The sequence below is a fragment of the Danio aesculapii genome, chromosome 13 (genome assembly GCF_903798145.1).
Source record: "Danio aesculapii chromosome 13, fDanAes4.1, whole genome shotgun sequence".
Taxonomy (NCBI): domain Eukaryota; kingdom Metazoa; phylum Chordata; class Actinopteri; order Cypriniformes; family Danionidae; genus Danio; species Danio aesculapii.
In genome coordinates this window covers 20,073,972-20,098,968 of record NC_079447.1, presented here as the reverse complement: position 1 = coordinate 20,098,968, position 24,997 = coordinate 20,073,972, and the positions used below count along the sequence as shown (strand labels likewise).

Genomic DNA, 24,997 nt, shown 5'->3' with positions numbered 1-24,997 from the left:
GCTGTATCTCCTCCCTGTAGGCAGTCTCATCATTATTGCTGATTAGACCAATCACTGTGGTGTCATCTGCAAATTTGATGATGGTGTTGGATCTGTTCACAGGCCTACAGTCGATGGTAAAGAGAGAGTAGAGGAAGGGGCTCAGCACGCAGCCCTGGGGTACACCAGTGTTGAGTGTGACGGTGGTGGAGCAGATGTGGCCTGATCTAACATTCTGAGGTCTGTTAGTCAGAAAGTCCATAACCCAGTTGCAGAGAGACGTGTCGATATCCAGGTCTCTGAGTTTGATCAGTAACTTAGAGGGTATGACAGTGTTGAATGCTGAGCTGAAGTCAACAAACAGCATTCGTGCATAAGTGTTTTTATTGTCCAGGTGAGTGAGGACAGAGTGCAGTGCTATGGAGACGGCATCTTCTGTGCTCCTGTTGCCACGGTAGGCAAACTGATGTGGGTCCAGTGTGGATGGCAGAGAGTCTTTCAGATGTGCCAGGACCAACCGCTCGAAGCACTTCATGAGTGTTCATAATGTTCCATATTCTATTCTAAAGCCTAAAATCACTTAAAAAACTCTATTTTGTAAGTGATTTTATGTTTTAGAATATATTATGGAATATTCTCAATTATATTCATAAAGGAAATACAGGCCGTATATGTGCCATTTATATATATATTTCAATTAATATGGAAAACGAGTGCATGTTTTTTTCCAAGACTTATATTGGATTTTTTTGTTAAAATGCATGTGCATGTAAAGCCATCATTTTCACAAAGGAAAATGTTATGGGGATTTTCTTGAAAGTAGTTGCTAGTTCATCCCATTTAGAGCATCATTATGGACAAAATTTCCTTGCTCTGTTAAACATCATCTGGGAAATATAAAAAATAATAATATTAATTCAAAGGGGGGCTAATAATTCTGACTTCAACTATAAATATATATATATATATATATATATATATATATATATATATATATATATATATATATATATATATATGTATATATATATATATATATATGTGTGTGTGTATATATATATATTTTTTATTATTATTAAGTAGGATATTGTTTCATAATTTTATTTCTTAATAAGTAGCCTACTATAAATTACAATTTTTAACGTGACAATTTATATATAACATTAGAATATGAGTATTTTCATATTCTATTAATGTTCCATATTCTATTCTAAAGCATAAAATCACTTAAAAAACTCTATTTTGTAAGGGATTTTATGTTTTAGAACATATTATGGAATATTCTCACTAATATTCATAAAGGAAACACATTCTGTATACAGTATGTGCCATTTATATATATTTCAATTAATATGGAAAACGAGTGCATGTTTTTTTCCAAGACTAATATTGGATTTTTTTAAAAATGCGTGTGCACGTAAAGCAATAATTTGCACAAAGAAAAAAGTTATGGGGATTTTCTCCTGAAAGTAGTTGCTACTCCATCCCATTTAGAGCATCATTATGGACATTTTACTTTATAACTAATGTAGTTCAAATGATGGATCTGTGACAGAGCAAGTAAAGTTTTGGGAAACACTCGTCACTGTATCGTTCTTATACCAAACGATGCATTGTACTATGATTGTGCAGCCAAGAGTTACGTTGTTGTTTGGGAAATGCACCCCTGTGCTGTTGTGTTGGCATTTCAGTTACTGCAAACTCCCCATGCTGCATCATTGGGAAAAAAAAAATATTACAAATGTGTTAAATGTGTTTGTAGTTGTGTAAAATAATGTGTGTTTTCGAAATTTAAAGTTATTAGTTTTGTAAAGCAGAGTGTCTTTTGACTTAGTTGGTTACCTCAGATTTAGGCTTATTAATTCGCATGTGATTCAAATGGTGTGGGACACAGAAGATAGACTCAAGCTATTTTGCCATGCTTGAAGCTTAGAGGTGGAATATAATTAAAGTTAGTTTCTGTGTGCACAGGAAGAACCACAAACCATACCTGTGTCTGCCAGAAAACAGGAGTTGGTGTGCGGTTAACGGTTAAATGTTGGAACAGTTCACTTAAAGTAATCTTATTTGCACCAAATCATGGAAATGGTCCACATATGAGTTGGTCACGTAGTGTTTTTATGCATTTAATCACTCACTTTTCTGACACACATACTCTAAATGACCCTCAATAAGCAGATCTAATTTCTTAGAGTTTCTTGAATTTTTTTTTTTTACCTGCAAGCACAGTTAATATTCAAATTATTTATAATGTTTAAAGTAGCTGACAATAATAACTATTCTTAAAAATAGGAATTAATCTGCCTTGTTTTTAAACTACGCAGTGCTGTGGCAGCTTAATTAGGTCTTCTATACTATGCTGACATTTATTTTTCTGAGGTAAAAAAAGCTTGGGAACCACTGGCTTAAACCCTTGAGTACTGGAATCTACACTGTTGTGATGTCACAATTGCATTGCATTCATTGCATGTGTGAGATTGAGAGAGTGTATGGGTGTTTCCCAGTACTGAGTTGCGGCTGGAAGGGCATCTACTGTGTATAACATATGCCAGAGTAGTTGGTGGATCATTCTGCTGTGGCGACCCCTGATAAATCAGTAACTAAGAAAAATGAATGAATGATTAAATAATAAAAATAAAGCTGCAAGTAGCGAAGAAAGAGACCTCCCTGTGGCAATGATTTGCTATGAAAGGGTGGCCCTATGACTGTGACTCAATATCGGAACATAGATGTCTTCAGGAGAGGAATCTCTGTTTGTGAATTTTCAGGAAGATCAGACTTTATGTGGCTGAGTTATAAGTACTTCCTCCTCAGTGGCGAAGCACTGAACTTTATCAGTCTGCCACGGACACGCCCTTTGGCGAAAACTATGGATCATCACAATTTATCATCACAAAGGCCTTTGGATTATACTAACAGAACTTGGATTCAATCTGATAAAATTGCTTGTAGGAGTTTGTTACAGTGTAAAACATTTCATTTAATGTAGCCAGCAGGTGGCGCTATAACTGTAACTGGATATTGGCATGTAAACGTGTTCAGGTCAGGACTGTTATTAAACATGTGAATTTTGAGGCAGATCGGATTATGCATGTCTGAGTTATAACAACTTCCTGTTTCGTGGTGAAACATCAAAGTTTGTGAGGTCACCACGGACACGCCCTTCCACGAAAACTCTGGATCTTCACAATTTAACATCGCCAAGGCCTTTAGATGACAAAAGCCAATTTTGGTGTCGATATGATAAAATCTCTAGGAGGAGTTTGTTAAAATACAATGCCTGGAAATGGCCAAACCTCCACTTTTTTGAAAAGGAATTTAAAAATATCCCACTTCCTGTTCACGTTTGGATTTCGCTCCAAGACACTTTTTTGTAGGTTTTGGCATGTTTGATTTGTGTGTTAATTTTCATATGTGTGCGTGAAATGTAGCTTGGGGGCTACTCTGTCAAACGCACATAGGTGGCGCTGTCGAGCCATTTTGCCACACTCACTTCCAAAGCCCATATCAAACGTAAATCTACACCACTTTTGGCGTGTGTACAAAGTTTTGTGAGTTTTCGAGCACGTTTAGACCCTTAAAAATGCTATTCATTAGAAAAGGGAAATTTCCCGGGAAATTGTAAACATCACATCATGGTTTAAGGGGACAGTTGTAAAATTTCCCGGGAAATTGTATTGTATGAAGACATCACATCATGGTTTAAGGGGACAGTTGTAAAATTTATACACATGCACATCATGGTATGTAGGGTCAATTTTTCAAATGCCTAAAAAACTAATAAGGGGCTTTATTAGGAGTCATAAAACAACATAGTGGGTCTCAGAATTACAGGGTCACAGAAGTGTCCCTCTATACCATGGTGACCCTGTAATGCTGGTGAGTAACCTGGTCTTTTGACCCTGTAAACCATGTATACAAGAACACACACACACACACGCACACACACGCACACACACACACACACACACACACACACACACACACACACACACACACACACACACACACACACACACACACACACACACACATTTCACACACAAGAGAAATCCTTACCATAGCTGAAGATCACCGGCCTCTGGATATTCTGGTTTAGAAGGTGGTTCTTTAGTGTAAATGTTACATTAACCATTTGCTTCTTGACTTCATATCTGCTTTTTATGAAATAAAGCCCATCCTCTGTGTGCTCGAGGAGCTCCAGGTGACAACTGAGGGTCTTATCGTGTTCATCCACCCAGATCACCTCAGGCTTGGGGAAACCCTCCGTCTCAAACTCCACTGTCAATGCAGATGAGTTTAAATGGATACTCAATCTGGGCTCTGAGTAAAGTGCTGAAAAAGACATGCACAATCAACTGTACTGTACTGAAAAACAAAACAAGTTTATAATCTTTTTTGAGATATCTTTGACCCTCTCTCAAAGTATGACATACAGAAAGACCACCAAACAGAAGCCAAGTCCAAAGAAATCACTAAAGTTGTTCAAGTTGGTCATCTTTTCTATAGTAAACCCTTACATCTGTTGGCATCTGATGGTGTTGGTCAGAGTGACTGTCTGAAAAATGATGTAATATGATCTGGGGATTGTCCATATTGGTTGTAATCTGTCAGGGGAGTGTGAATTGGCATAGAACAGAATGTAATTCATTGCAATATTAAAGAAAAATAGAATTGATCCTAGATAGGAAACAGTTCTTGGTTCTAAGTCCTTGTGTTGAATAAAGCAAAATTTCCTCACAAACATATGTGTCGGACAGAGTTTCAAGAGTTCACACTTAGCTACTGCTTGATTTAATTTGCAGATTTGGCATGCTGTCCCAGTAGTAAACACAGAGATTGGAGATGCTTGAGACCAGGTCATGAAGCATGACAGGGGGTTTGAGATCAATTCAGCAGGCACACAACATCATAAGACGTTAATATTGGATTAGATTTAGATCATGACGTCAGGTGACCAAAATACAATGTCTAGCCAGCGTCTAAGGACAATGTAATTTTAACGTCCAATAACAATGTCAAATTAGATTGAGACTTGATTTTAGGTTGTGTTGGAAAGTGACCAAAATCCAATTTCTGATAGATGCCATAGTGGTAACGTCCACAAAATTTCAAGGTGTAACAGGACTAGACGTTGATATTTGGTTGATTTTAGGTTGGACATTGGACATTGATAGGCCTGACGTTGGGTTCTGACATTTTTCATTTCCAAATAAAATCCAACGTCCCCACGACGTTGGGGTACAAAGCTAATATGACGTTATGTTGATGTCCTGAGCCTGCAGGAAGGTAGGTCTCGAGAACTTCCCCTGGTAACGGAGGAAAGGGGGAGATGGGGTGGATGGGGGGATTCTTCAAAACAAAGATAACTAAGGTAGGATGAATGGGCTTATTTATTGGAGGCTAAAATTAATTTGATTGGTCTAGCAATAATATCTGATTGGACTAGCAATGATTATTGATGCAAGACCAGCCACAATCAATCATATCACATGCTACTCTCGAAATTAGTTTATAAAACTTCATTTATCTGTCTAACTTTTGGAAGTGAGGACAGAATAATTACATTCTCAGAAATAAAGGCACGAGAACCATCACTGGGGTGGCTCTTTTTCAAAGATACATTAGTATCAATTGTCTAAAATTTCCATAGGTCCACCTTTGTATTTATTAGGTAGTACTATGTACAGTGCTCAGCATATATAAGTACACTCCTCACAAATCTTTTAAATTCATATTTTTAATAGGAAGCTTTACAATATTATATTTGTGCATATACATTAGAATAGTCAGTACTGAAGCCAGATCTGGAGTTTATCAAACAAAATAACTTACGATAACGGTCCAAAACTAATACACCCAAATTTATATGTTATAGAAAAATATTAAATACAAATTTTAAAAAAGAGGAAAAATTAAGAGAATCAAAAAAAAAAGAGAAATTTTGTTGAAATTTTGTAGGTTGTAATTTTTTTTTTTGCAATATTTACTTGAATTTAATCGTATTATCTTTCTATTTCTAAATATGTTTGGTGACTAAAATATTATTTTAATAAATATGTCTGTTTAATAAATCTGTTTGTTTAAATGCACTAAATGCATTGCCTAAATTCACTGAGAAATGGATACAAATATTTATTTTCAAAATGAGCTGTACTTAATTATGCTGAGCCCTGTACCTGAGGTACATGGATCCTGTGAACTCAACTGTGTAGCTTTTGAAATGATACAACTCCAGTGAACGCTCTTGTACCTTTATTTCTGAGAGTCTAAACACATTTGTTTTATATGTTTGTTTTATGGAGCTAGGAGCTCCTAGAAGTATTATACAATAGGGTCATTCATATTCATCCATCTCAGTCATACCTCCATAAGTCACTTCCACTGAGGCTCTTCCTGTTCCCTTTTTATTGCTTACTATGCACAGGTACCGGCCAGCATCCTTCTGGCTAACTGCTGCTATTCTAATAGATGCATTTCCCTTATGAAGCTCTGTAACAAACAGTGAAGTCCGACTGTGGTATTCTGCACTCTGTCTGTCCAATTGGTCCTGTTGATAATAGAAACTATGAACGACCTGTAAGTCCTCCTCTCGTTGCCAGGTAACCACCAAGTTGGAGAGGTCAAGATCTGGTGTGAATTCACAGCCCAGAACAGCTGAATGACCTCTGAGAGCCAGCAGGTGTTTATCAGGGACATTCACTTCAAATGAAGCTGGAAAAGAGAAACATGTTTAGATTACTTATATTCATTTAGAAGATGATTTTATCTAATATGAACTACAAATGAGAAGAACAGAAGCAATAAAACAAACGAAATAGGAAGAATCTGTAAATATGTCATGCAGCAGTTTATCACAGTAACAAAAGAGAAGATTTTTAATACATAAATAGAACTAATTTATTATCTAAATAATAACAAAGTGTGCTAGCATTGCAAATTTCTGTGGAAAATACACAGATTTTAAGACTCAGCTGCCTTACAGACTGTTCACTTGTGCAAGCTTCTGGAGAGCACACATGTCTGAAGTAGTTTTTAGATTAGATTCAATTTATTGTCATCACACATTTACAAGTACAAGGCAACGAAATGCAGGTAGTGAGCTCAGGTATAGAGATGCAGAGCCATTGTTTGTTGTGTGGGCAAACATTTGTGCCCTGATTTTGATACGGGCATGTACTAGCAACCAGTGCAATGTGATAAATAGAGATGTACTGAACACTCTGATGACTGCTACAATCTGGATCAGTTGCAGAAGTTTGGTAGTGATGGCCACAAGGTCTACCAAGAGTGCATTGCAATTATCCAAGCTGGGTAAAACTAAATGTAAACAAGACAAGGAGTTGTGTAGCATACTCCAATAGGAAACACCATATCTTCCAAATGTAAGGCAAATCTGTAAAAGCAGTTCAAGCGATGTGGTCTGTGAAGTGTCACAGATCTTCAAATACACTTCTAAGGTTCTTGCCTGTACTGGTTAATGTGCCTAGATGAGAAGGTACAATGAATAGTAAGCCATTCCATCTCTGGACAGGTTGCATTGAATGGCTTTCAGCAAAGTCTTTGTCAGGTAAGCTAAGACATATGCAGCTTTGATTGTATCATTAGATTGGAATGTCTCTGAAAAGCCATGGGTATGTTTGACGAGTGATGTCATGTTATGATACATGCTACATCTTTGCTCCCCAAAAAAATTAGTCTTTTAAATGGTATATTTTGATATTAAAAAAGTTTCATGAAAACAAACTCTGAACCTGACAACAATGCTACAGAAAAAATGTCCAGCCTCTAGCAAGTCAGAAACCCTGAGCTGTAACATTGAAATTAAAAACAAAAGTGTCTATTTTACCATTTCCCCCAAGTAACTGAGTGAGAACCTGAAAGGATTGATTGAAAAAACATTTTATAAAGATAATTTAATGTAGCTAAAGGACATTATTATTGCTCCACAGATGTAGCAAAGCTTTGAAAGCAGCAACTCTGCATTAGAAGCAAAGACACATACTATTTTAGGGTCTTCATCATATTTACAAAAAGTGACTTTATACATGAAAACAGATGTAATACATTGATCGGTTTCAAATAACTAAAATATGCTTGAATAATGCTAGTCATTCAGTGTAATAGTTTGAACATTGATTTTACATTAACATGTACATGACATTATTTTCTAAGAATTAAAAATGGAGTTTCTATTACAGACAGAAGCAATATTTTTTAAAAGTTTAACAGGCTGTAGTCAGTTACTCAATTTATAGGGTTTTCCACACCTAAAGACCTTGTTTAGATGTGGTTTTTCTACACATTTCTCAGGTTTTTGTCCTCAAACCACTCCTGTGCTTAAGGCTAGATCCTTACACATCATCCAAAGCCAATTGTTTTGTTTTTAATTGTTGTAGAGTAACTGAAATAATTTGTCGTAGCATGCATTGAAAATAAAGTTCAAAAGCTCGGTTTTGTAAAACTGGAGAAACTTTTTACTTTTAAAATAAACTAATAAATGCTAAAATATCATAATAATGCATAATGTATGATGTAGCATATGCTTGACTTTCTAAATTCACTGTTTAAAACGAAAAAAAAAAAACAAAAAACGAAACAAAAATTCAAATACTACATGGTAAAACATGGTCTAACAGCTAGACCAAAGTAATTAAAGTTAAATACCATAACGTTTATATAACGTTAAATAACGTTTGCTAATACGTACTGTATGTTTTATACAGAGCTTTATGTATATATAAAACTAATAATAATTTATACAAAAAATCTCTATACTCCCATTATCACCACAAAAAAAGTTTTTCCTTGTTTGTTTAAAAGTTAGTGCCTGAGTCCCATTCCATATTGCATACAATATGTTTGATGACAAAGAACATTGACAGTGCTGCATATTGCACCTGAAGCATTTATAATAAAAGCTTTGAATTTTCTTTTAAAAAATATATATATCTTACCCACAAGGACACCCATAAAAAACCAACCGAGCCAACGCATCGTCACAGGGGTCCAGGCGCATGGTTTAAGAAACCAACAGATCAGTGCACAGTTGATGAGATCAGAAATAAAACTTATTCATCAAAGGATATTCCGCTTCTCTGCTTAAATGATGTGTACCTCCCGTGGTCGGGTGCTAATAAAAATGAATAGTCCTACTTCGTCCGCAAAGTAAAACGTCTCCCTTAACTGTTCAAGATTTACGCACTAGCCCCACCTGCAGCTAACTCTACATACAGAAGCAACAGTACATAGATCAGAGAATAGAGGGTTATTGTGTTGAATTTAAATAATATAGCCTTGATAAAGCAGGGAAAGCAAAGAAAGTGAGTTAGTAAATGATCAATTGGTATATTTATTTATTAATAAACATTACCGGGTATAGACTAAGCCTATAATGCATTCAGGAATTAAAGGAAACTTTTCCCTCTGAAAAACATCTGTTGAGAGGTTGAACTAAAATGTGAAATGTTTTATTAGTTGCGGTGTCTTAATTTCATCATCCAAGTAATCTTGAAGCCCTTGAAAAAAATGTTTTAGCCAATAAATGCTAATGAATGTAATGTTAAAAAAAGCTTTAGAATAATTCGTATCAGAACTAATGTTGTAGGAATACATTTGGCATTTTAAGTATTGACTCAAACATTCATACACTTTACACTGTAAACCCAGCTGTTGTCATACTAAAGATATTAAGTTAATAAAACTTGACATTTCTTAAAATACCAAGTTTTGGCATCACCGAATGGGTAACATTTATGTCCCCAGAATATTAAATACATGAAAATGAAGTCTAAAATGTGTTTTAGTAATAATCAATGTGGCTTTTAAATTAAACTGCAAAATTTAGAAAAAACAATTAAAATCATTTTTAAAAAACTATGTAGAACACTAAAAAATAGCAGTTGTTGCATGTCCCCACACTGAAAAAAAAGCTTTTTTTACTTAGAGTTTCTGTCTTATTTCTAGTCCAAATATCCAAATATTCTTATATAAAAAGACTTTTCCAGACAAACAAAACATATCGTCTCTTTTTAAGAAATAATATGCCAAAATGAAGTGAGTTGTTCCTTAAAACAAGCAAAATAATAAGCCAATGGGATAAACAAAATAATCTTATGCCAAAAGGAAAAACAAAATTATTTTGCTTACCCCATTGGCAGATTATTTTAACAAGATTAGCTTGTTTTAAGGAAAAACTCTCTTAATATTGGCATATTATTTCTGAAAATGAGACAATATGTTTTACATACCTAGAAAATGCTTCTAGATATAAAATTCTTTAGATGTTTGGACTAGAAAGAAGACAAAATTCTATGTAAGAAAAGCATTTTTTGCAGTGCACTCCCTGCTTCTTTAATCTGCTAGAATATATTGTGTTTAAAATCCTCCCAAAAATATATATTTTTGCATTTACATGCAGTTATTTATCCAATCAATGATTTCCTATTTTTAAAAGAAAAAAAATCATAATATTTTTGATAAAATACACATTTTAGTCATGTCCCCAGGTTTTCACTAATTACTGCTACCCTAGCACATTTACCCCTCTGATTATCTTGGAACCTTCCATAAGGCATATTTTCAACAGGAAGTTGCATCATCCAGATCTTTTAAAGGCAATGGGGAGACCAAAGGGAAGTCTTCTCATTTTATTTTCAAGATATTTGACGATATTTCTGTGTGAGAGATGGTCAATCTCGACATTCTGTCCTGTTACCTAAATTATCTTTAGATGTTATTTATTAATTTCAAAAATACATATGTTTGATAAATCACTAAACTTGCTCCATATCCTCATGCTATTAGCATGTGTGCCATGTGACTATTTAGCATGTATTTGCTAATTATATGCTAAAATCTGTCCTGTACTCATATTAGCTATAACAGTAATAGTACCAGGAGTGAGTTGCGTTCTCTGCTGCATATATAATAATGCAAAAAATAGTTAATGTAAGATGATTTACTTGTATTTTTTAGGCTTCAGTTACCATTACTTATATTGTAAATGTACACTTACCGGCCACTTTATTAAACTGCTACTAACTAACTAACTGCTCGTTAACACAAATTTCTACTCAGCCAATCACACAGCAGCAACTCAATGCATTTAGGCATGTAGACATGGTCAAGATGATCTGCTGCAGTTTAAACCAAGCATCAGAATGGGGAAGAAAGGTGATTTAAGGGACTTTAAATGTGGCATGATTGTTGGTGCAGGCGGGCTTGTCTTTGTACTTCAGAAACTGCTGATCTACTGGGATTTTCACGAACAACTAGCTCTAGAGTTTACAGAGAATAGTCAGAAAAAGAGAAAATATCCAGTGAGCGGCAGTTCTGTGGGCGCAAATGCCTTGATGATGCCAGAGGTCAGAGGAGAATGGCCAGACTGGTTCCAGCTGATAGAAAGGCAACAGTAACTCAAATAACCACTCGTTACAACCAAGGTATGCAGAATAGCATCTGTGAACACACAACATGTCCAACCTTGAGGCGGAAGGGCTACAGCAGCAGAAGACCACACCGGGTGCCACTCCTGTCAGCTAAGAACAGGAAACTGAGGCTACAATTCGCACAGGCTCACCAAAACTGGACAATAGAAGATTGGAGAAACGTTGCCTGGTCTGATGAGTCTCAGTTTCTGCTGCAACATTTGGATGGTAGGGTCAGAATTTGGCATCAACAACATGAAAGCATGGATCCATTCCACCTTGTATCAATGGTTCAGGCTGGTGATGAAATGGTCTGGGGGATATTTTCTTGGCACACTTTGGGCCCATTAGTACTAATTGAGCATCGTGTCAATGCCACAGCCTCCCTGAGTATTGTTGCTGATCATGTCCATCCCTTTATGACCACAGTGTACCCATCTTCTGATGGCTACTTCCAGCAGGATAACGTGCCATATCATAAAGTATGAATCATCTCAGACTGATTTCTTGAACATGACAATGAGTTCACTGTACTCAAATGGCCTCCACAGTCACCAGACCTTAATAGAGCACCTTTGGGATGTGGTGGAACAGGAGATTTGCATCATGGATGTGCAGCCGACAAATCTGTAGCTACTGTGTGATGCTATCAAGTCAGTATGGACCAAAATTTCTGAGGAATATTTCCAGTACCTTGTTGAATCTATGCCATGAAGGATTAAGGCAGTTCCGAGAGCAAAAAGAGGGTCCAACCTGGTACTAGTAAGGTGTACCTAATAAAGTGGCTGGTCAGTGTATCACATGTATTATATGCTTGCAAAGTGCCAATACACCTATAAGTGCTGCAGAAAAGCAACGACTTTATTGTTAACGACATGATGCAGACCCAGAGAAGAAACAGAAATATTTAGAGAAGGAATCGGAAAGAAGGCTTCACTGTGGTGCAATGGGTAGCACAATTGCCTCACAGCAAGAAGGTCTCTGGTTCAAGCCCCAGCTGGGTCAGTTGGTGTTTCTGTGTGGAGTTTGCATGTTCTCCCTGTGTTGGCATAGGTCTCCTCCGGGTGCTCTGATTTCCCCTACAGTTTAAAGACATGTGCTATAGGTGAACTGAGCTTTTTCTGGCTGTGTTGATCTTTGACACATTAAACTTCTTTTACAATGTTGGTCCTTTTCTGTATGTGTAAGAGAAGTGCCAGGCCATAAGCAAATTAAAATCATCCAAATGATTTCATAATGTCCACTGGATGCCATGTTGCTTCTGTGTTGTGGATGACTTCATAACCCAGTCTAATACCAGCAGGAACAGGAATGGCACTAGTAAACATCCTTGTCTCACTCCTGTACTTACACTTTCCGGCTTGCTTGGTCTGGGACTTGTGGAGCTGCGCATCAATGGATTTGCTCTTCAGCATTTGGACTTTTAGCAGTGAAATTTAAACCACACTGAATTGAACTAAACTGAACTTCAACTCTGAAATCTGGACTGACAGTTTTAATTTACTAAAACTTCTATGTTAAGCTGCTTTGACACAGTCTACATTGTAAAAGCAATACAATAAATAAACATGAATTGAATAACATGAAATGAATTAAAAATTCATTTTCCTAACCCTTGGCTGGGTAAAACATGAACTAACCCAACATTGTTTTTTTAAATTACATTTAAATTACATAATACAACTGTTGGATTTGTTTGTATACAGTACTTGACTCATTGTTGGGTTAAAGGGATAGTTCATCCAAAAATAAAAATTCTGTCATCATTTACTCTCCCTTCTGTTGCTCCAAACCTGATTGATTATTTTTGTTCTGTTAATTTGGATGTCAATGGTTACAATGGTTACAGGTTTTCAGCACTCTTTAAAATAACATCTTTAGTGTTCAACTGAATTAAAAAAAAACTCCTAAGGATTTTGACCACTTGAGGGTGAGTACTTATTGAGTACATTTTTATTTTAGGTGAACTCTCTGATATTTAGAGGTGAACTTAGGTGAACTATTTGACAACCTGATATTTTTTGATAAAGTCACCATGCTGGTATCATGCACTGATCATGCATGAATTCCTTTATGAAATCTGGCATGTTGATCTCATAGTTGTGTGTCAATTTAATCTGGTTTATCATCTTTTTTGGGCAGTCTTGATAAACATTTCTTCTCCTCTTCTCGGATCTTATTACCAAGTGGAAAGAACAGCTTTCTATCCAGACTTCTTTATCCATCTTCAGTGCATCTGCTGGATGTTGTTTGTTATACAGAATTTATTCACAAAATGAATCTTTACATTTTTCATCCAAAAAATATATAACAATACTCACAATTCTCAACTTAATTAAGATCAAAGACATTTCTTTTGTCGGAGCAATAGACTAGTGCTGACATATGGTACAGTAGCACATCAGCGTGTCCTGAGTTCTGGCTTGAGTACATTTCCCAATCCAATCCTGGGCTGCAGATTATGTCACATGGGCCGGTCAGATCATAAGAAGATGATCAGCCCGGCCCAAAAAGTACGTCGGCCCAGCGGGAAACTGCTCGGTCTGCCAGATGGCCAGTCCGCCCCTGCCAGTACTTATTTTTTAAATACTAGTATCTTTTTCATTAAATACTAGTCCTTATTCATTGGATACTTGTGGTTTTTAGTTAGATACTAGTGCATATTTTTAGATACCAGAGCTTTTTAAAAATATACTAGTGCTGTCAGCGCCAGTAGCCTAGTGGCACTGCACACTGACATATAGCACCGACGTGCTCGCGGTGACCTGAGTTCGATTCCCGGCTTGAGGTCCTTTGCCGATCCTTCCCCTCTCTCTGCTCCCAATGCTTTCCTGTCTGAATTCTCTACTGTCCTGTTATGATAAAGGTGAAAAACCCCTAAAAAATAATTATTAAAAAAAAAAATATATATATATACTAGTGCTTACTCATTAGACACTGTACTTTTTTATTAGATACTGGTCTCTATTAAATAGATACTAGTGCTTATGCATTAGATACTAATATTTAGTGGTGAACTATCTGACAACCTGATGTTTTTGAATGTACTATAAAGGCACTGGGGACGACACAGTAGTGTAGTAGGTAGTGTTGTCACCTCACAGCAAGAATGTCGCTTGTTCGAGCCTCGGCTCGGTCAGTTGGTGTTACTGTGTGGAGGTTGCATGTTCTTCCTGCATTCACGTGAGTTTCCTCCGGGTGCTCCGGTTTCCCCAACAGTCCAAAGACCTGAGGTACAGGTTAATTGGGTAGGTTTAATTGTCCATAGTGTAGGATTGTGACTGAGTGTGTATGGATGTTTCCCAGAGATGGGTTGCAGCCGGAAGGGCATCCGCTGCGTAAAACATGTGCTGGATGAGTTGGCAGTTCATTCCACTGTAGCAACCCCTGATGGATAAAGGGACTAAGCCAAAAAATAAATGAATGAATGAATAAAGGCACTGTGTCTGTATCATGCATGACCTTCCTTCATGATATCTGGCTTGTTGATCTCATAGTTGTGTCAGTTTAATCTGGCAGTTTGATAAACATTCCTTCTCTTCTCAGATCTTATTACAAATGGGAAAGAACAGCTCCACCCTGACTTCTACATCCACCTTCAGCGCATCTGCTGAATGTTATTTGTACACTTAGAAGTTATTCACAATATGAATGTTTACGTTTGCAACCAAATAATGATATTCAAAATTTTCATCTTAATTAGGCTCAGACAAATGAGTTCATAGTGCGACACGATGGCTCAGTGGTTAGCACTGTTGCCTCACAGCAAGAAGGTCACTGGTTTGAGTCCTGGCTGGGTCAGTTGGCATTTTCGTGTGAAGTTTGCATGTTCTCCTCATGTTCATGTGGGTTTCCTCCAGGTGGTCCGGTTTTCCGCCACAGTCCAAAAACATAGTATGGAGTCAATCTAGGGCCATATATACTTGCAATACTCCCCATACTATTCGTAAATTGAATAAACTAAATTGGCCGTAGTGTATGTGTGTTAATGAGTATGTATGGATGTTTCCCAGTACTGGGTTGCAACTGGAAGGGCATTTGCTGTGCAAAACATATGCTGGATGAGTTGACGGTTCATTCTGCTGTGATGACCCCTTATGAATAAAGCAACAAAGCTGAAGGAAAATGAATGTATGAAAACCAACCAATGAGGCACAAGTCACAGTGAAATGCTTTGGTGCTTAGTAAAATAATACTAATAAAGCCTGTGTCAGCGCACACTTAGAATGTACAAAAAGTTACACACACACACTTTTTTTTTTTTCATTTGGACTGATTTTTTATTTGGACTGATATTTTTATTTGGACTGTTACTGAGTGACAATTTTTTTTATAGCTTGAACTGACATTGGAACAAAATCCAAGGGATCAAAGTCAGATCTTTAAAAAAGGTCAATAATACACACAGTCATAAGAAAAACCATAGTCACATACTCTGATGATATACAAATAACATATCATTAGACAGAAAGGGGAAAAATAATAGTTGTTACTGACAACAAAGTTACACTCTACGTTTACAAATTACGTCAGCGTGATGAGACAGCGTTTCAAACCATGTCATCAGACAGGGAAAACAGCCATGACTTAACAAGCTACCGAATCCTATATGTCATTTATGTCCAATACGGTTTAACAATTGCTCTGTAAAAGTGAAGTTCAAAAGAACAACAGCGTTTCCGATACCGTGTCATAGTCTCGCACAGTATGTTAAAATAAACGTGAGCGTTTGTCCCCCCCTCCACGACGCTCACAATGGTATGAGCCGGTCGCATGCTGACTGGAAGCATGTGGCTGTTTTTGATAGTGAAGCGGAATCCCCAGTTCAGCGGCTTGTCATGTAGCGAAACACGTCCGTTATTTTGGTAAATTAATCAGTGTTACTGTCTTTTAAATAACGGAAATTCGGGAGGTTCCCCGTTGTTATCTCGACAAACGGGAACTGGAAGGCCTTTAACGGGCTCTCTGGAGCAGACAGGTAAAGCCTGAAGTCGTATATCTTAACTGCTCGAGTTACTTCTGCTTTTTAATCTTAATAACACATTACCCGATATCGATAAGGGTAACTAGAAGATTTGGGGGAATTCTAGATTTGCTTGTAAAGTAAGCATATTGCCACGTTGCAACCTGGATATAACATGGCGTTGGTTGCGTGACAGTAATTAGAAAATATCAACATGTATTGACTCTCTGGGGTTCATTCAGGATCTGATTCGTTTCCCATCTGTCCTGGGTGTTTAAACTCAAAATGTGTCAAAATGCAACGTGAGCTTGTCGGAGACGCAGTTTGTTTTGAAGCCTCAGTGTGGCGCTGTTGCAGAACTTTTATGAGTTCAGTGATTTTTTTGAGATTCTATTCAGTGATGCCAAATGATATTTGGGTATTCACAAAACACTGCATTTCATAAGCACAAGATTATTCAAAATTTTGAATGCCGAGGACTATTATATATGATGACCCCTTTCTCAAAGCAATCACAGCTGTACATTTTAAAGTGTATGAAAGTTTAACTGTGAACGTTTTAAGTGTGAAATGATACATGTTTCTAAAATTAAATCATTGTTTTTTTATTATTGTTACTAAATTAGTAACTGAAATTTATTGCAATTAGTTTTAATGGTTATAAATTTATATTTTGAAAAAAAATTAGGTTATATATGACAAAATTATTTGCCCCCGTAAGCAATAACTAATTTCTAAAAGCTAATTAAAATTCAATTTAAAGGCATAGCTAGGTTAACTAGGCAAGTTAGGTTGAGTCATTGTACAGCAGTGGTCTGTTCTGTAGCTAAACAAAATCGAAAAATACACATTCTTAAGGGGGAAATAATACTGAGATTAGTCGTTAGTTATTTATTTATTTTATTATTATTCCTGACAAACTAAAAGAAATAAGATCCATAAACAAACAAAAAGTGCTTCTGGGTTATTAATCTGCCTGTGGTATTTAGGTTTTTTAAAGGTGTACAAAAAAAAAACATCAATCATAAGTGGAAAAAGAACTATGAACTTGAATATGAACTATGATGCATAGTTATTTTTCTTCTTCTTCCAAGTTTGTAATCAGAAGTAATAGCCATGTCAATGAAGGCTTTTTAACTTATTCACTTTTCGAGTGTTTCAGACTGATGATTTTTTTTTGTATAAAATAAATATGGCTTTTCCCATGCCTACTCCTGCATGACACAAAAGTTTATAATACTTGGAGAAGTTCCTTACATAGCGTTAAACACAAATAAACAAACAAGGCTGTGCAAACCTGGAGATTTTATTTATAATAATTTATTAATTCATTCATTCATTCATTTTCTTTCGGCTTAGTCCCTTTATTAATCAACATATCCATGATATATTTTGTGCAGCGGATGCCCTTACAGCTGCAACCTATCACTGGGAAACACCCATACAATTTAGCTTACCCAATTCACCCATGCCACATGTCTTTGGGCTTGTGGGGGAAACCAGAGCACCTGGAGGAAACCCACGCAAACATGGGGAGAACATGCAAACTTCACACAGAAAAACCAATTGGCTCAGCCGAGGCTCGAACCAGTGACCTTCTTGCTGTGAGGCGATCGTTCTACCCACTGCGCCACCAAATTTTTATAATATAATAATTTCACAGGAGTGATAATAATTTGTCTTCAACTGTATATCTGCAGATTAAATTAAATTATAATATTTATTATGACAATATTTACAATTGTAGTAATACTTATTAAAATCTAGAGATATAGACATTTAAGAAATAAGATTAATACATGCTATAGGAGTAGTGTTCGTTGTCAGTTTATGTAATAGCAAAGATAACTAAAGTTAAGAAATGAAACCTTATTGTAAGCTGTTACTTCTAATAAAAACACAGCAGGTGCTTATTCATTGTATAAAACTAGGGTTTCTGAATACAGTATACAGTATAATGTCATCAAATACAATCACCCCCACAACTGAATGCAAGTCAGAATGGGCAAATTTGGGCCCGTCCTCAGTTAGGTCTGTTGTCATCCAAGTTGTTGAATTCTGTATTGCGTCAGTCAAAAAGAAATGAAGGTTTTTGAGGAAAACATGCAGAATTTATTCTATAAAGTTGACTACTATGGTGCTCGGTGGTTTGATCAACCAAACTGCAGTTTCAAAGGGCTCTACACCATCCCAGCCAAGTCACAAGGCCTGTACCTAGCAAAACGGTCACTGTGTCAAAAACGACCCTGCAATGCTTTCCTCAAAAAATGGACTTAAATGGACTTTTCGACTTAAAAATAAAAGAAATTAACATCTTGAATGAAATGGAGTGATTAAATTGCCGGGGAATTAAAATTCTGTAAGTGAACCAAGTCTTTAAAAATGGCTCTTTAAAATGTCCGACTGACAACTATGAAGAATGCTATTAACCTCATACTGTATGAAGCTCTGCCAATGTTCACTGTATGTTCTCTGATGTGTTTTTACATGCTTCTAGAACTCAATCTCTGTGTTGTGTGTGTGAGCTGACCGGTCGTGAGCATGGGGCGGTGTAAGACCTGCGGTGGGACGGACATCGATGTGGACCAGGCTCGGGGTGTTGCGGTGTGCATGGGCTGCGGCTCTGTGCTGGAGGACAACATCATCGTCTCTGAGGTCACCTTTGTGGAGAGCGGTGGCGGAGGATCGTCAGCCGTTGGCCAGTTCGTCGCTGGTGATGGTGAGCGATTCATTCACTATCATTGTACTCTCAAAAGTTAGCATAATATAGGCCTGCTTGATATTGGAAAACTCTGATATTGCAATGTTAAATTTTTCTGTGATAAATATTGCGATACAGTTTCACAAGATGGTTTGAATAGCTTTATTTAACAGTTTTCTGGGGAGTCTAACAGTATTTAATTACAGAAACAATGCAAAATATGCGTTTCTTACTTTGATCTGCTTGTTTCTCGTCCAATTTTAGAACAAGTAAAAATATGGTTTTGTTTTTACCTTCACAAGAACTAAGTTTTTCCTTAGAATAAGCTAATTTTTCTGTCAATGGGGTGAGTAAAATAATCTTGTTTTTGCTTTGAAATGTGGATATTTGGACTAGAAATCAGACAAAAATGAACATAAGAATTGTTTTTTACATACATTTTGTATGAATAGTTAAATACAATGCAAACACCTCCAGACAGCATACATTTTTGTGCACAAATGTTTTAAACTCTCTTAAAATGATGCAGGCCTTAAACATATGCAAATTCTAAACCTTCACTCTGTTATAATAAAACTTAGCAGTGACTCTATAAATCACATCTGTTCTGTGGCTCCTGGTCAACTAATTCAGATTTAGGATTGCATATCTTCCAATGTAACTATTGCACAGATTGCGCTGTCGATGCTAAATGATGTATTTTTCAGCCCTAGCGCAGTATATAAATAAAAAAAGTATATGCATTTTTACAGTACATTTAAGTTGTGGGAATAAATGTCAAATCGGTAGTAAATGGTCATTTAAATAATCTATAATATCTATTCTTTTCTCAGTTCTTTTATATAAATGTAATGTGTGTATTTATATAGTGCATTTATCATGTATGGTCATACACCCAAAGCGCTTTACAATCATGAGCGGGGTCTCTCCACACCACCACTAGTGTGCAGCATCCACATGGATGATGCGACTACAGCCACAGGACAATAGCGCCAGTGCGCTTACCACACACCAGCTGTAGGTGGAGTGAAGAAACAGTGATAGAGCCAATTCAGTGGAAGGGGATGATTGGGAGGCCACCATGGTTAAGGGGGCGGCAAGGTGTTTGGCCAGGATACCGGGGTTACACCCCTACTCTTTACGAGAAGTGCCATGGGATTTTTAATGACCACAGAGTGTCAGGACCTCGGTTTATAGTCTCATCTAAAAGACGGATATGTCTTTATATGCTTTGAAAATCTGCTTCTGCTTTTATCCATCTTATTTGGCAATGTTGAAGTAAGCTAATATGTTCTGCTAATATGTTAGACTTCAGATTCATTTGTTGCTATTGGTTAAATGACTAGTAGTAACAAATCAAACTGCTTAAACTACATTCAATTATAAAAAAAAGCTAAATCACGCTACATTAGAATTAAAATATTATGTTTATGTTATGTTATAAAAATACCAGTTTGCAATATCAGTCAGCATAATCAGCTGTTTTGAATGGCTAAAAATGAATGAAAGTGAATGACACCACAAACCTCAACATAATAAAGTAACTGGCCTTGAAAAATAAGGTGGATAGTACAGCAATTTAAAGGAATTAATTTAATTCTTTTAATTTTTTTTCACATGTTAAAAATGTGTATATAGCATAGCAGTATGATGAATCAAATATTGTGTAAAATGCAACACAATTCATCTCCAAACTTTATTTGTATAAAGAGAGAATGTATTTTATTTTGAGCTGCAGTACTGCCTCGAACAGCAGATGGCGATGGCGTCTTGCATTTTAACTACAATGTGCTGCAATGAGAAGTTGTATGGTATATCAAATTGTCATTATATTTATATATATATATATATATATATATATATATATATATATATATATATATATTTATTTTATTTTTTATTTTTTTGTAGCATCTGGAAATGTGCCATTACTGGGAGGAAATTTCCAAACTGGTGTCGGGAGAGAGTCCAGAGCTGCCACTCTGCAGAATGGTGAGCATTTATAAACTATATGCCAGCAAAGAAGAGTTTTCATGCCCTTCATATAGCCTACATTTACCCTTCGTGTTAAAAAAATAAAGTCTTAAATCACAGAAACTACTTTTCAGAAGATTATGAAAAAAGTCTCTCATGCTCACCAAGACATTTAATTAATCAAATTGGGATACATTGGGATGTATTAAAGCATAATAAAATAACATGTTTCTATTCTAATGTGTTTCAAACGTCATTTATTCTTATGATGTCTAAACTGAAGTTGAGTGTCTCATGCTCCTTCATAAAGCACTCTGATATCCACATTTGCTGCTCAAAAGGTCTTTTTTTATTAATTGTTGTATGTTGAAGACAATGCTATTGATATTTGTGGAAACTAGTTATTTCTTAAAGAGTTATTTTTATAAAGTTATTTCATATAAAAAGTTAAACAGAACAGGATTTATATAAATTAAATTATTTTTAAATATCATTATTAATATATCTTCGTTAACTTTTTGTGCATCTCTGCTGGATGATAGAATTATTGGGGAAAAAACTACTGATTCCAGCATTTTTAACTGAAATATATTCTGTGTTGGATGATTTTCATGTAATCAATAGATTTTAATTACTTTGTCTTGATTCTTCATACAGACATATATATTTTATTTATTTACATCAATCAAAGATCATGCACTCTTTTTTCATTTGCTGTATAGCAGGGGTTCTTAGGACCTTAGAAAGGTCTTAAAGTCCTAATTTGCCTCTTTTATGGCTTAAAAAGTTGAAATTGAGAGCAAAAGTAACTAACATTACTAGCTTAATAAACAACTAATTAACTGTTTAATAATATTTAGGAAGGTAGAAGTTTTTGAGTAGGTTTAGGGTTACTTTATAATACTTTCATACTTTTAACTACTAATTATCCTGCTTTTTTTAATGCTTCTTTTCTGTAAGTTATTTACAGTTACTTTAAAAAGTGAATCCCTGCAAATAATGCTACTGTATGCATGTCTAGGATATCCTCTTAGAAATAGCAGAGAAAAAAGGTAAAAAACTCCAGAAATCAACCTTTATGTCGAGATAAGGAGAAAATTAAGTTGTGATCATGAGAAAGCAACTTTTGATATGTCGAGATCACAAAAATATAATAACGCATGACGTCTAAGGACGTTCGTAAATAAGCCAGTAGTTAATAGCAAGAATTGAGCTAAACTTGTGTTACAGAACTTTGAAAGGATCAAATCATGGCATTTTACCTAAAGGGGTGGTCCACTACGATATCATATTTTAAACTTTAGTTGATGTGTAATGTAGCTGTGTGAACATAAACAACATCTCTGAATGTAGTATGCTCAAAGTTCAATGCAAAGGGAAACATTGCCTTTTACACAGTTAGCTTAACAAAGCCTACAGCGAATGACTACAAAAAATGCATCCGGTTTAGTGAGATCACAAGTGCTTCAGGTTACGCGCATTCACCACATACATCCATCCTGCGCAGCGAAGGGGTGTGGCCAGAGGTGCTATAATGTTATAACAGAGAAAGCTAAAATGCCGTCCAAACACTGCTATTTTCACTGAGCTTGTGGAAGGACACGACACAAAGAGAGAAGTGCTTACAGTTTAATTTTAATTATATTCCAGAGAATTATAAAAATATATATTGCTAGCATTTGACAAAGGACAGCTTCCAAAATCTCTTCCAGTTCAGTGCTGAATTTGGCTAAAAATTCCTCAAAGAAGGAGCAGCTCCAACCATAATAGCAGAAGCTGTGGATTGTGAGCCACATCCTGTTAGTAATTTTATTTGTTAAAATTGATCTATATCATGCACAGTGTCTAGCGTTAAAGGTATGTTGTAGCAAGGACGTAAAGAAGTATGTAAACAATGGGAAATGCTGTTTGGCACTGCTAATAATTTAGCTGCAAATTCATCAGTCAAACCGCTGTAAACAGCCACAATCTTCAGCAGCGCTGCAGTCTCTCTCTATGCAGCTGCTTTCCCTGCGTTCTACATCTCAAATAATGAACTCTCAAAGGATATGTGAACATTTCAGATTACTTACACATGCTTATTCCGAATATATGTGAAAGACACTTGTCAGATTTTATTTTAGAGAGTAGGCGTGAGGTTCAGCTGTGTCCTCTGTGTCATTTTCTGTCTGATTTAGGCTCAAACTGATACAGCTCCTCTGACTGCCAGTGCAAAAGCTCATGCTTGTAGGGGCGTGTCACTTTTCCTGGTGACATGAAGCCAATCCGTGAATCACAGCACATTATGTTAGCTGACCAATCAGAGCCTCTTGAGTGTGGACCTTTCAGAGGAACTAGGAAATATGACAGTCGTTTTCATGTTAGCTGAGTAGCTGTATATAATCTAAGATATATGAAGAAATAACGTGATTTTCTACAAGTGAAGCATGAGCACACATAGCTTTGCATCTTATAAACACAACCAAGACCTAAAAATACACTCTGGACCACCCTTTTAAAAAAAGTCTTCCTCTATTTTGTTTTCTAATACAAATATCCAAATATGCTTAAATCTAGCTGAAGTCTTATCTTCCAAATGATTAAAAATATATAATTTATGCTTACAAACAAATATCTGTCAATAGCATCTCTCATTATTAGATGGTGGTGTTTCACTGACAATTCTCAACTTGTACAGTATTGTGTGTGCTTGAGATGTCCATATAATGTTCCATGCCATTAAACTACATGATTGTGCAAGATGGTTCTTCGGCATATGCGTTGTGTGTTCATTAGAAAAGGGGGATTCTTTGGAAGCTGTGGGCTTGTGTAATGTGGTTTCAAGTTAAGCGTGTGAGGTTGGTTTCAGCCAGATGGTAATGGTTGTTTTTGAAAGAGGCTTATTAAGCCTGAGAAGTCAGAAGGTGTGGTGGGTTTATGTGCTTTTGTGTAGCAAGCGATGAATCAGTTTGGGTCAGACAAGCGTATGGTCTGGGAGTGCGCTGGGAGGGAAATGCAAAGGCCACTTTATTTGTGTGCATGTGAGGGAATGTACACGTGTGATTAATGACCACACGTCTGTATTGAGATTTATACTATCTGTGTGTGGGGAGAGAACAAAAGATGCTCTGTGAGATCTTCGGAGTCTGTATAAACAGACCTGCTTTCAGCCGTAAGATGCTGAACTCCCACTCTGAAGAGCTCATATCTACTCTCCAACAGCCCGTCTAGAGCAGGTGCTCCTATATAATGGAACTAGACCTTTAGTTTGTAGTATTTGTAGAGATGAGCTTAATAGCTAAACTATACTTTTTTTTAAACTTTATTTTTATTTAACTAAACTTAAAAAACACAGAATTTAAAAGAAAAATTAAAATGTGCTATATAAGCATTACTTTTTACTCAGCTGTCTGGAATACTTGATCCTGTAATATGCATGTTAATCCAAAAGGACAGCCTCTAAATAACACTTTCTCATCTGGGTACTTTGAATCATGTTAACCATCATGAATATGTTCAGATTCATGTATATGCTACACTGTATTTTTTATTTTTTTAATAAAGGTTTTATGTTTTGTGGCAAGTAGCCCTGTAATAAGCTGGATAAAGGACATCCAGTTTTTTTTTAATATTATATTTTTAATTTCTTAAAGCAACATAGAGCAATACAAAAAGCAACAACAATTATAAAGACAAAACGGTAAAAGCAATTAAAAAAAAATTAAAAAGGACATAACACAGAAAAAAATGAAGATTTTAAAACCATTGTTACATCAGTTCCTCCAATATTATACATGGGTCAACAATGTTACACGTATACATCTAGGCCAGTGGGCGCAGGCAATATAGTGATCTTGCAGATGATAACAGGGTTATACATTTAAACTGTTATCCTGGGCATTTGACAAATAATTAAAAAAGGGTTTCCAGGTGGCTTCGAAGCCGGCAATGTTATCAGAAAGATTGTGTCTT

The 24,997-nt window shown here is 36.1% G+C and overlaps 2 protein-coding genes across 2 annotated transcripts in view; one reads left to right on the top strand and one right to left on the bottom strand.

The window, feature by feature from the left end:
- Nucleotides 1–4,000: 4,000 nt before the first annotated feature.
- On the bottom strand, nucleotides 4,001–9,135 carry zgc:172120 (uncharacterized protein LOC799440 homolog). Its single transcript, XM_056470280.1, has 3 exons — nucleotides 8,937–9,135; nucleotides 6,346–6,693; nucleotides 4,001–4,314 (listed from the first exon to the last, which is right to left on the bottom strand). Exons 1-3 carry the CDS (start codon nucleotides 8,974–8,976, stop codon nucleotides 4,016–4,018), a joined length of 687 nt encoding a protein of 228 aa, XP_056326255.1. The 5' UTR covers nucleotides 8,977–9,135; the 3' UTR covers nucleotides 4,001–4,015.
- A 7,054-nt stretch (nucleotides 9,136–16,189) lies between these two features.
- brf1a (BRF1 RNA polymerase III transcription initiation factor subunit a) overlaps nucleotides 16,190–24,997 on the top strand; it is a 73,064-nt gene continuing 64,256 nt past the window's right edge. Inside the window, exons 1-3 of the mRNA XM_056470263.1 lie at nucleotides 16,190–16,386; nucleotides 18,869–19,090; nucleotides 20,984–21,064. Of these exons, the coding sequence (XP_056326238.1) occupies nucleotides 18,913–19,090; nucleotides 20,984–21,064 (259 nt within the window). The 5' untranslated portion in view covers nucleotides 16,190–16,386; nucleotides 18,869–18,912. The remainder of the gene's footprint in view (nucleotides 16,387–18,868; nucleotides 19,091–20,983; nucleotides 21,065–24,997) is intronic.

Coding starts and splice junctions, on each gene's coding strand:
- zgc:172120 (XM_056470280.1), bottom strand. CDS start 8,976: ATGCGTTGGCTCGGTTGGTTTTTTATGGGTGTCCTTGTGG. Junction 6,694..8,936: donor TTTTATGGGTGTCCTTGTGG/GTAAGATATATA, acceptor TCTCTTTTCCAG/CTTCATTTGAAGTGAATGTC. Junction 4,315..6,345: donor AGTGGAAGTGACTTATGGAG/GTATGACTGAGA, acceptor TGTCTTTTTCAG/CACTTTACTCAGAGCCCAGA.